The 12,180-nt window shown below is 44.3% G+C and overlaps 1 protein-coding gene across 1 annotated transcript in view; it reads right to left on the bottom strand.

Annotated features, from left to right (window-relative positions):
• Nucleotides 1–663: 663 nt before the first annotated feature.
• UNC5C (unc-5 homolog C (C. elegans)) overlaps nucleotides 664–12,180 on the bottom strand; it is a gene marked incomplete at its 3' end in the record, with an annotated part of 80,452 nt that continues 68,935 nt past the window's right edge. The window contains exons 11-12 of the mRNA XM_010288048.1: nucleotides 9,981–10,068; nucleotides 664–832 (exon numbers count right to left, since the gene is read on the bottom strand). Of these exons, the coding sequence (XP_010286350.1) occupies nucleotides 664–832; nucleotides 9,981–10,068 (257 nt within the window). The remainder of the gene's footprint in view (nucleotides 833–9,980; nucleotides 10,069–12,180) is intronic.

A 12,180-nucleotide genomic window follows, 5' to 3' on the forward strand; every position in this document is an offset into this window, starting at 1 on the left:
GGCAGGGAGCCGCCCCAGGCTCCCACCGAGGCCGCAGCGCCCAGCAGCGCCTGCGCAGCTCCCGAGTTAACGGGGCGCAGAGCTGGAGCCCGGCCACTGACTCGAAGCGATGCTCCACCAACATGTCAGGAGGGAAAAAGAAATGTAAGGCCTATACATTGATGGTTGGACTTGATGATCTTGAAGGTCTTTTCCAACCTTAATGATTCTGTGATTTTATCAAGCTGGCCGTTGTCTTGCTGCTGACGCAGCAGTTCATCTGCAGCATTATTTTCACTTCCTTGAAAACAGACTATAAACCAAGGGGGTTCAAACTACTCCACAAAAAACATTTTCTTATTTCTAGAATCGAGTCAGAAATTATTTTCAGCCACTGCCTTTTATTTTGCCTTTTCTCCTCCTTTTCTCCCCATTTCTTCAGCACAATATGCTGCCATGACCAAAAGCTCAAGTGTCGAAATCCTGCGATAAAGGCTATTTATTTCATGGAAAATGGCACCAGACTGCCCCAAGACAGCATCTCTGTATAGGCACCGGGCAGCTTAGATACCTGACACCCTCCTCCCCGTTCCCCCGCAGCAGCCGTGCATCTCCCTCCGAAAACCCGAAATACGGGCATCCTGGTTGGGCAAGGCAGCTGACGGGGCAGCTCCGGAGCCTCACCTCCCAGGGCCCCTGGGCGGCCTGGTGCTTCAGCTGGATCTGCCAGTCCTCCGTGTTCGGCTCTGCGCAGTGGTGCATGGTTAAAATGACGGGCCGGGTTAGCAGCGCTCCGGCTGGGCCGCAGCTCACCACCGGCGTCAGCAGCGTTTGGCTGTCTTCTACAGGCGGCCTGAGAAGGGGGCAGAAAGATGGATACGCTGAGCGAGTTGACAAAGGCCAAAAGTTACATTTGGGTATGTACAAATGAAAAAAAAATCCTTCCCTTAAAATGATTGTGCAAGCAAAGACTGGGTGGGGGTTTTTCTTCTCTTTTTCAATTCCCCACATTCCACACACCCACACCTCCCCCCAAATATCACTCATTTGCTAAAACAGAGGTTTAGGTGCTGCAGATTGTCGACCGCGCTTGCTGAGCACCCTCCACTCCGAAGGATCCTTACAGACCATATGCAGAGGCTTCATTTCACACACACGCAGCGGCCGCTGCTGCATTTGGCGGTTGTTTAGCAGCACACAAAAATGAACAGGGGCTCTTGTAAGCACGGCGTGTGAGAATTACTGTCTGGACAGGGAGAACTGAAGGAGGGAGGAAGAGAATGAACTAATGAGCACATCTGAAACCGCCTAAGTGGTATACAGCGCATCTGAGACCTGCACTTTGGGTTGAGAGCCATCAACAAACCCACTAAATACCCCATTTTACTTAGGAGACATGCAGATCTGCTGGAATGGCTATTGCAAATATGCCTGCGGGGAGAGGTGTCACTTGGCGGGGGGGAAGGAAGGGTGAAGGGGTGGTAAGGAATAGGGCAGAGGGCAAAACACGCCCGCAAAGCCTGAGATTTCCAGTGATAACCCAGAGATGTTCAGTTAAAAATGCGGGTACCGTCCAGCACGCTTGAGGCCAGTCACTAGGAATGGGTGATACGGGAAATCACATAAATATATAAGACACATTGCATACGCTGTAGCTTGTAAACAATAGTGCGCGTGTGTGTGTGCGCGTGCGTGTGCATGTGTGCACATGTATAAACTATCCCAGACCAACCGCTGAGGAGTTTAAAATCAGAGGAAGCATGAGTGACTTTAACTATCCCGACATCTGGTGTATGACAAATACAGCTGAATGTGCCTCGTCAGCTGCCTCCCTAAATAATACAGAGGACAAATTTATGATCCAGAAACCAGCAAGCGGGAGATTGTGTTTGGTATGATCTGAACTTAAACTCCAGACCTGCCCACAGGACCTCCCATCTTCTGTCCCAGCTAAAAGTTCAATCCCTTGTTGCATTTACAAGTACTTGTATTTACATCCGTATTGGTCGTAGTGGAATCAGTTGAAACAACATTAAATACGGTTTATTTCTGAGAAACTTTGCCTGTACCAAAAAAAAGAGCAAAAAAAAAAAAAAAAGTAGCTGTAATGTTAGATAACATTTTTCAAGAAGGCCAAATCAGGAGAGAAGCTGTTCTGATATCCAATTTATTGCATCTATTCTGGCTATTGCAAAGACATGTCCACAGGCATATCCTAATTTTGCCCTCCTTAATTGTCCCTGAATAATGCATTAATCCCACAGAAAATGAAAGAAAAACTTTTGAGAAATCCTTTTTCAAAGTGGGACTAAGGCACTTTTGAAAAGTGCCTCTTGTTGCTACAAATGTTGTGGGAGGTTTTTATAACACTTGGGGAAAAAAAGGTCCGTCATGGAAAAATTTAAATTTATGCAAATCAGTAAATACAGATGATATGCATCTGTGGAAATTAACTGATGAGTTTACTAAATGACTTAACAATTGTTTCTGAAAAGCCGTGGACTGGAAATAAACAGCTGCGATAGCTGCCTTTCAAAAAAGATGTAAAATATAACAATCTGGACAGCTATCATGTATTATGCTGGTTATTTTAGCCTAACAGACAGTACACAAAAGAAATGAAATGCTAGAGGATAGAGTACCTAGTCCAGCTCCTCTGGCATGCTCTAGGGATCTCTGGATTCAGATTAAGAAGATCAGGGGTCACTCTCTCGCAAGACTGAACTGAATAAATCATTGGGCAGTTTTGGACTAAAATGCTGCTTCTTTTTCAGACTCATTTACTCAATTTTTTGTTTGGTTTTTTTTTTCATAAGAAGCAATAAGAAGTTTAAAAAACACTCACAATGTGGTAGTGGTTTTTAATGGTCATCTACCTTGTGCATTAATGGACACTTGAACACTCTCCTACATCCTAGTTCAAGGAATTTCAAAAAGATACAATGCCTTATGAGAAAGATTTTTCAAAATTACAATTTTTGTCTGGAAAGCCACAGATATGACAAGCTATAGACTTAATCATCTGGTTAACCTAACTTCATCTAAAAGACTACTGACCCATGAAGAAGGAAGGAAAAAAATACAAGTTATCGTAGGTTTTTTTGACTGAATTACAAAACCAGCAGTCAGAAAGAATATAGGAGGGAATATATCATGATTGCCATTAAAAAATTCATACAATGTCTTTTAGGTGAAAAATGAGCTAAAATCGACAAGAATCTGAGCACTGATGCATGCGGTTAAAAAAAGCTAAAAGGTCATTAAAATATTACAGCACTGATAAATCATATCGCCTAAAGTTGTCTCAAAGTAAAATGAAGTTTAGTCACTGCTCCATGACAAAATTTTGTTAGCTGTTAAATTTTAGGACTCTGATGGAGGGCATGATTCTGTGCCACAACATTTTATATCCTATTAGCACAAGCATAAAAGACGATGCAGAACACGAAGTCGGGAGGTGCTCCAGACTGCACAATCAGCAAGCGACATCGGAAGCCGGATACAAGCGTAGAAAGGAAACACAAAAAAATAGCAAGGCTTAGTATTTTTTCCCCAGTCAGTAAACAGCATCTTTGCCAATCCGAGTTACGAGATTTATTGATACAGGACACTGAGCAGAAAAATGGGCCAACTTTGGTGGTTGACTTTGCAGTCCCCAGCTGTCAAGCAGACACACATCCAAGTCGGGCACCCCAAAGTTATTGAAAACTGCCAGTCCCAGTGACTCTCTAACATCCACCTCATGCAGATAAGCCTTTAAAAACTGAGATACAATTTGTTCCAGAGAACTTCTTGAGTGGAGTGAAACGGGGATCAGTATCACTGAATAGGCCAAATCCCACCTCTGTTGAAGTCAATGCTAAATCTCTCTCTGACCACTGTGAGGTCAGGATTTCTACTCACAATGTGGGAGACGATGTAAGTAGCAACACAATGATTAAATTTACAGATAACAATAAACATGGAACCATTGCAAGTAACGACGAGATCCAGGAAATAATGCAAAAGATCCAGAGAGGGTAAAAATACGGATAGGAACTAAAATCCTATTAATTGTACAGCAGCTCGCGCTTCCGGAGCAAAACAAGTTCCAAACATAGTTATTTAGTAGCAAAGAAAGCCAATAAAAGTGAAAAAGGTCTCAGGTGAGCTTACTGCAAGACAGCAGGTGTCAACTTGCAATGTGACGCAGCAGCAGAAAGCAAACCTGATTTCTGGGGCTGTATGGGACAGAGCGTGTCAGAGCACGCTGAGCTGATGCTCCCTTTCCTCTCCAGCTCCAACGTGAGTGCAGGTAGCAGGGTGTTTAGGGACCTCAGCGAGACCACGGAAATAAACAGCTAAAACCTGGAGGAATGAGGCTACACCACGCAACGGCCCATACAGCAAAGAGATACCCTATGACAACTGACAGCAAAAAGGAACAAAAATCTCTTGACAGCTATTTTCTTATTTCTCACTGTTTCTAATTTCCATTTTAAGGCAAAAGGATTATGCTTTACCATAGCTAATGGGAACAGAAATTGATGCAGTAGACAAGAGATATTAATCTTTCTGCTTCAAGGCATAAACCCAACACTAATTGATGGGATTAGTAAACAACAAATTGCCCTGAAGACAGATTATTGTGGAGCCATTCATTATGAGCAATTTTCTACCTTCTCCTGGAGCAGGTGATGCAGCACCAGCAAAGCCAGGAGCCTGGCCTAGACGAGCGGTTGTTGTAATCGAGCATTGTGACTTCTGTGTTATAGATCGCAGGAGATCCAGCACAAACACGGGCAAACGGGGAGCATATAGAGCAAGGGAGTTATCTCCTCTAAAGCAGAAAGACCTATGAGCAGACATCTTCAAAACTGCGGGCCAGAACCTACTTTTAGGCCGTTATCCAAAAAAGAACCCCAAAGCCAAAAAACCCCCATCCACATGTGCTCCACTTCAGGCTTGCAGCAATCTTGGGATGATTATTAGATGGGACTGGGCACTCAGCTGAGCTAGTATGACTCCAAAGTCACCACTAGGTGAGAGAGATGTATTTGTTTTACAAAGGTCTGACGGAGACTAAAGTTGAACCCTTGTTTAGCATTGTTATTAAAAGGGACTAATAGTAACTGAAAGGTTGCCCCATCCCACATCGCTTATCAAGAACAGTCACCTTTCATTTAAAAGCAAACAAACTTTTATTCACTATATCTGGTCCCTTCACAATCAAATTTGTGTTTTTAATGGGATTACTCATTCCAAACCATCTCCCCATAATAAGCCAGACCATATTCATTAAGGTAGCTGTCAGACAGCAGATGTGAGCACAACTAGAGAAATCTCTGTTCCTCAGTGGGCCTACATCGCGCTCCCTGGCACCGTGCGTAGATGTTGCAGGCAACCCAGAAGCTCAGGAAGCAAGACAGAGCAGGGAGAGAGAAAGGGCTAACACAGCAACATATGGCAATCCTTCTACACAGCTTAGCCAAAAGTCAGAGGGAAGACATTTTATTTCTCCTGAAAGGGCTGGGGCTTTATTTTTAATATGTGTTCCTTCTTAAGTTTCAAACATAATACTCTTGACTGACCCTGGTCCTTGTGCTAGTCTATCTTTAGAAGGAAAATGCTCTGAAAAGTTTTCCTCCCCCTTTGCTCATGCTCTCATCTTTTTTTATTTTGAATTTTTCAATTATAATGACTGGCACTTCACAAAATTGTCTTCTGGAGTTGCAAAGTAATTTTGTTTATGCAACTGATATACAGAAGGAAGGTGGAGAAACGAGATGTGGAAAACTTCAATTTCTTTCATTTCACATCACTAAGCTTAGAGTTTACTGGTGAAAAAGGCAACATTGCTCCTTGGATGAAACTCATTGATCAGCTGCGTGACTTTAATATAAAGTCTATACATACACTGTGAAGCCACTCATCCAAATCCTGACAAGGCTCACCCGACTATTCTCTCTTTTAAGGTAGCTAATTTGGAAGTTGCACAATTTACGTGTGTCTCCCATCAAGATCTTCAGGGGCACTGCTTGCTCTGTTCTTCAGGGTTGTCACATTTTGTGCGCACGGTGACATCCACTCTCATTTGCATCATCTCCTGTGTGATGGATTACACAGGAGTGTCCTTCGCTCTGCCATATTTAGTGCAGTTCTTGCCTCTGATTAGAGTACGCAAGAGTAGCTCCACCTAAAGCTGTGCGAGCCCGGCAGGGGTTCACACGGGAACACGGGAACTGCCACACGAGATCAAACCAGTGGTCCATCAAGGCCCAGACCCCGTCTAGCACTGACCAGTGCCAGATGTTTCCAACGGAAGCACACAGCTCCACTAATTTAGCTCACAGCTAAATTTGTTTTTTAACCCGAGGCAGTCAAGAAAATCCTTAAGGTTGGAGATTTATACTCATGCTGTTTAATCCTTAATCGTGTAAGACCGAGGCTCTCACAGATGCTCATGGGAACTGGTAACAACAACATGTTTATTTTATAGGTGAAACCACAGCTCAAGAAGGCACTTCTCCTCGAAAATCTCAAAGTCTGTGATACTTCCCCAGACTAAGGGAGAAAGCGACTAAACACCATTGAAAAAGCCAATGAGCTTGAAGGCAGAAACCTGCAGATAGTTGCAAAATATTCTCATAGGCTTGTAACTTTTTCAGTTATATTTATCTATATAGACACACATACATGTATGCGTACAGACACAAACCCACATATATATACATAGATTTCCTTTCCCCCACTGTAGCTACTTCATAAAGCACGTGGACCTTTCCACGAGGTCAACATGAATCTCTCACACCAGCCAGGGGTCAGAGCCCGGCAGCTGCTTGCCATCCATCCTGCCCCAAATGACAGGCAGAATGAGGATGAGCCTGCGGTGCAGGAGCAGGAAAACCAGCCTGCTGGAGTATCAGTCTAAGAAAAGAGAAAACCCGCTGCACCACAAGCACGCTAACACACTTTTAGAGAAAACAACTGCCTCCAAGCGGCGTTTATTGCAAGCCATCAGAACCCCAACTCACCGCAGAAGGATAATGCTTTTAGGGTGACCCTCCTGCTCTCACACGCTTTGATGGGTATGAAATGGAATAAATAGAGTGTCTCACAAAGCTCTCCTAACCAATCTGCAAGGCAGCACAAAGGGTGATATTATTGGGTTATGAAGTCTATCAAACGTCTGTACTACAGGTTTCAGAGACCAACTGGGGAAATGTATTAGGAAAACAAAGGAAGCAAAAGAAAAGAGGAATTTGCAGGACTCTCAGGGATAACAGATTTCCTGTTTCAGATTGACTGTTCAGAAGTCGTTTCATATTTCTACAAACAAAGTGTGAGCTAAATCTTAAGTTGCTGGAGATACGTGAGCTGTGACGGTGAGCCCCTCTGTTGCTGCGCTGGTTCTATTTAGGGTAGCGCTACAGGGACCACATTCTCGCCTCAGCGGTGGTTGTATATCAAGAAAAAGAGCCTGCCTTCATTTCTGATTATAACACCCATCTTATAGTTTCCTATATGTCCCCTTCCAAACTACATCAACACACGACAGGACTTTTCAACCCATATGCATTTACACGCTGCACATGAAAATAAATATAGGGCCTCACGGGGTTTATTGAACACAGCCCAGTTACCGCTTGGCCACAAAAGTGAACGCCTGCAGCCAGTCCTTACTGCGGACTATCACTCTCTGCTGGAGGGCTGTAAGAGTGCAGCAGCGGATTTAAAAAATAATTACGCTGCACACTAACTTGTGGTATCCATATGACTCCAATTATATGAAGCAACATCTGTGGCTCATGCAGCCAGAAAAAGAGGCTTTGACCGAGCTGCAGCTCTGCTACAGACAGTGAAGTGTCTGGTAACACGGTCCTGCAGCAGGAGACCATTACAGCTGGGTGCTGGGTGCCACCCACTCCTTTCTGCTCCTGGGCACCTGGGGAAAGGGAGCAGGTAAGAGGGGAGGATGTTACAGACTTGCAGTGTTTAAGCCCTTTTCGGTGACTATTCGGTTCCAAGTGATCTAGACAACAACTGCTGGGCTCCATTTTAAATGTCCTAGAAGTGGTTGGTTTCCACGAGCATGAAAAGCCTGGCATGCTGGAGCGGGGCTGAAAAGCTGCCATAAATCAAATAAGCAGCTGGGGTCTGCGGGCCCAGGAAGCAATTACCATCACGATGGGCTGAGCCCTGCTGCCCCGATGGCTATGGCAGCCTCCTCTCCTCTCCTCTCCTCTCCTCTCCTCTCCTCTCTCCTCCCTTAACGTCATTCTTTTTTTTCTCCCTCTTTTTCTTTCCATTCTTATGGTCTGAATACAAATGACACTTCTTTTTCTCTCTTTTAAAGGACATGCTACCTCTACAGAGTATGTGTTTTGCATCTGGAATTGCATGTGGGCTGTAATTGGGGTTACCTGCAAGTTTAAGAATGTGAGACTTTAGCAGATAGATGTATTTCAAGGGAATAAAAAGACGTCCCTTCATTGCAAGGGAGGATTCACACCTTGCCGTTCACTTCTGCAGGCGTACCTCAGCACGCGTGCTCGGTTTGGCAGAGCACAGCTCCAAGCGAGCTTTCCCCAGTACAGGTTACCCTATCCTTCTACCCGCTGTGTGACCTGCTGAGCAGCAGCTATCACAACGCACACAGAGGAGGCTTTATGGCCCTTGAAGAAAATAAATGACTGGCATGTGACATTGGTTGTCCACAGCTGCATGAATAAGGAGGCAGGGATTCCCTCCATAACTGGCTGAAAAGACAATAATTGCACATATAGCTCCTCCTAGGAATGAAATCAATTTTTTTTTAAGAATGATGTATTTTAATGAGAGGGATTTGGAGGCAAGCTGAATAACTGGGGATGCCCTCTGATTTTGTTTTCCCTTCTGCAGGAGAGAGTCCTTTTTCAATGCTGTATATAAGTGTCTTTAAAACACAGATGAAAGTAATAGGAATACAATCGATACTAGATATGATCAGAGACACTTTTTCTGTAGATGCAATTAGCTATTTTCAAAGAGCAGGAGATGAATAATGTATGCAAAAGGGTGGGTGGAGGGGTTACTTATTTTTGCTTTAAGCAGATTATTTTAGCATGGGTGAAAGACTACCAAGCTAAAGAACAGTGTTCAATATCACACAGTGTATAAACAGCTGTGGCTTAGCACATAATAAAAGCCATTAAGGGGCTGAGCCAAAAAAATGTGTCTAGCTATGAGGAGGGGAAAGAGGCAAAGCACCGTGTAATGATTGCTTAGATTCACACTTGCCATTCAGCCTTTGTGCACATGAGTCCATTCTACAGACTAAGATCTCACTTTTCTTTTCATTAGGTTTTCCTAAAGCGCTTCAAATGGTATCTTGGCATTTTTGGAAACTCTTTTTATGCCAAGGCTGCCCGATCACTCCGAGACATTAAGATCTAGAACATGACTATTCCTCGGTGTGCTGTGCCTGGGGCTAAGCAGGACAACTGCTTGCTTATTTCTACCTTAGAGCAAGGATGGGTGGAGGACACCAAAGGCTTTGGCTTCATCCTCTTCACTGCATGGACTAGCAAAGGCCGTGAAGGGTAAAATAAAAATTCACCTTCATTATAATAGGAGAGGAGATTTTCCCAGCCAGGTGCTCAGGCACCTCTCTCTCTGCTGAGCTGAGTTGTCACCTTGTCCCTCCACCTCCTCCTCCTTTGCAGCGTGGGTCTTTATTGAGAGGTTACCTCACACCTTCTCTGCCGCACCAGACTCACGCTGGCACATTTTCCTCGCTTCTGGCTATGATTCAGCATCCTCCCAGCCTCAGGGCTTGCTGCAGAGTGCAGCTCTTGGTGAGAAAAGCAAAAGTCTGAGCTGGTTTTGTGGCAAAGTTTATCCTTGGCTTTGCTCACGTTTCGCTCCAAGCCAGCAAACAGCTTCAAGGCAATAGGCTTCGCGTAAAGGTATTACTACTGGTTTTCAGTTACTACATTTTTTCCCCTCGGTTAAAGCACAAGCAAATAAAGGCAGTCTTTTACCTCATGTTCTCCTTCCTGTGAACTGTCACATACATTTCATAGACTCTCCCTTGTGGAACGGCCCCCGCTGGGATCAGCAAGCTTACTCCTACAGAACAGAAGAGACACAAAAACCAAAATGGTGAAAAAAGAGGCAAGTGGGCCTGTGGAGAGGAGTGACAGGAGAGGCAGAAGATGAAGCCTGCGATGCCAGATTTTCACCCAACCTCACCAGCAGACTCTGGTCTGCAGACCTCAGCAACTCTGGAGAAAAAGTATTTACAGCAACCCTGACGTTTCCAGCTGGTCTGATCTTATTCCTCTTGTGCGTCAGCACTGAAATACGGGAGTGGAGAAGAGGATTTTCTTCCCTTTTATTTTATTTAAAGAGCAGACAGATGGTTACGCTGCTGCTTACCTTGTAAAATGATGGAAAAACGAACAACTCTGACTAAAATTTCCAGCAGCTGTAACGGGACATCTCTCCCTAGGCAATTCTTACTTAATTAAAATCAGGAAAGAAAGGCAGTGGAGCACTGTCCCAGGAAGCAACAAGGATTAGTTGTTTCCTGAAAGATGGCTTCTGCAACTGGCATGCTGTCTTTTAATGCACTCAGCTTCTAGTTCGACTATCAGGGAGAAAAAATTTGGCTTCTTGGTATTTTGAATGTGCCCGGTCCTGTAAAGTGGCTCAAAATTCAGGTATCCAACCTTGAAAACAACGTGGGCAAATATGCTGGGTTCCCTTTTCAGTGGTGATTAGCCGCACACTTGATTACAAAACACTGTCCTTTCTTACATTACAGCCACTTCATTACATTTGATTACGGCCATGTCATTACATGACAAACATGGCACACGAACCAGCTATTTCACTGTGCTGGACACGTCTCAGCCAGCTGTCTTTGCAGATGTGGATTAGCTCTGAATCAGTGGCATGGATTTTAATACAGTTACGACTACATAGCTGAAAATAAACCTTCAGGCAGATGATTTACATATATGCACATGCACAAGAGAGGCTTTGTAGAAACCTTACACGGCCCTACCTCTTTTCTTTAGCATACCTGGTTTGGTTACACTGGAGATCTCCCATGTGTTGATGTACAGGGGCTCAGTCCCATACCGGGCTTCAAAGGGGAGGGTTAGCTAGGAAAGCATTTTCCACAAACACCTTCAGGCACTTGTTTCCTTACAGGCCTGTTAGAACCTCACCTGTGCATGTTCTCAGCTGTATCAGGGCAGGCGTAGCGTAAATGAAGGGATTTGATCATATTACCAGGAGTGTATATGGTAGAATCAGCACAGAGGTATACATGGTAATGGTAGACAGATTGATATATTTTACAAAGCTTATTTTAATAATTTTGAAAGGATTACAGCAATAAATAACCTTTTTTTCCCTTTACAAATTGATATTAATATATGTGAATTAAATGTGACTAATTAATAGACTTTGCTGACAATGTGCACCACCACGGCATAAGAAACCTGAGTATTAATATCTACCTTCAGCTGCTTCTCGGAGAAATGTGAAATCCAGGACCGTATAGCATGAATTTTCAACATTGCTCAGCAGTCAGCACCAGATTTCTTTAAGTAGTTCAGCTTAAATGTAATAGTTATTTTTGCTCCCAGTTCCACAGTAGCTCAGGGAGTACAGCTACTGCTCACCGACCACTTTTGGCTGCTCCCTGGGCAGCGTGGGACTGCTGGAAGGTCCAGATCACCTAGGTCCCGGGCAACCTAGGCATGTTGCTTTCTCCATAACATCAACAAACAAGAAAAGATCCAGCAAAGGAGCAGGAGACAAGGGTAGGCACTATCTCCTCATGCAGGGCACTGTGATGTAAAATGGCCAAGAGCTGACCACATAATATAAAGGAAGGAGGCAGAAATGCTGTGAAACATTGAGCTACCATGTCAGGTAGTTGTGAGCTGTGGTCTCACATGTACTGTGGTCCTACCTGGCCTCAGACCTCCAGAGAAACCGGGCAGGGGGACTCCTGAGCGCTGTATAGCCTGCATATCCCCCACATCCAGTGTTTTATGCATTTGATTCGACCCCACTTTAGATGTTATGTTGTTCTTCATTAGCATGCCAAACCCACGGGAACATCTAGGTGCTGAACTTCCTTTGAATGCCAACACTTCATTTAGGAACCAAACAGTAGTAGGGCTCTCCTAAAGGATCCGGATACGAGAGCCAAGCCCTCCCAAG

The sequence above is a fragment of the Phaethon lepturus genome, unplaced genomic scaffold (assembly GCF_000687285.1).
Source record: "Phaethon lepturus isolate BGI_N335 unplaced genomic scaffold, ASM68728v1 scaffold5315, whole genome shotgun sequence".
NCBI lineage: Eukaryota > Metazoa > Chordata > Aves > Phaethontiformes > Phaethontidae > Phaethon > Phaethon lepturus.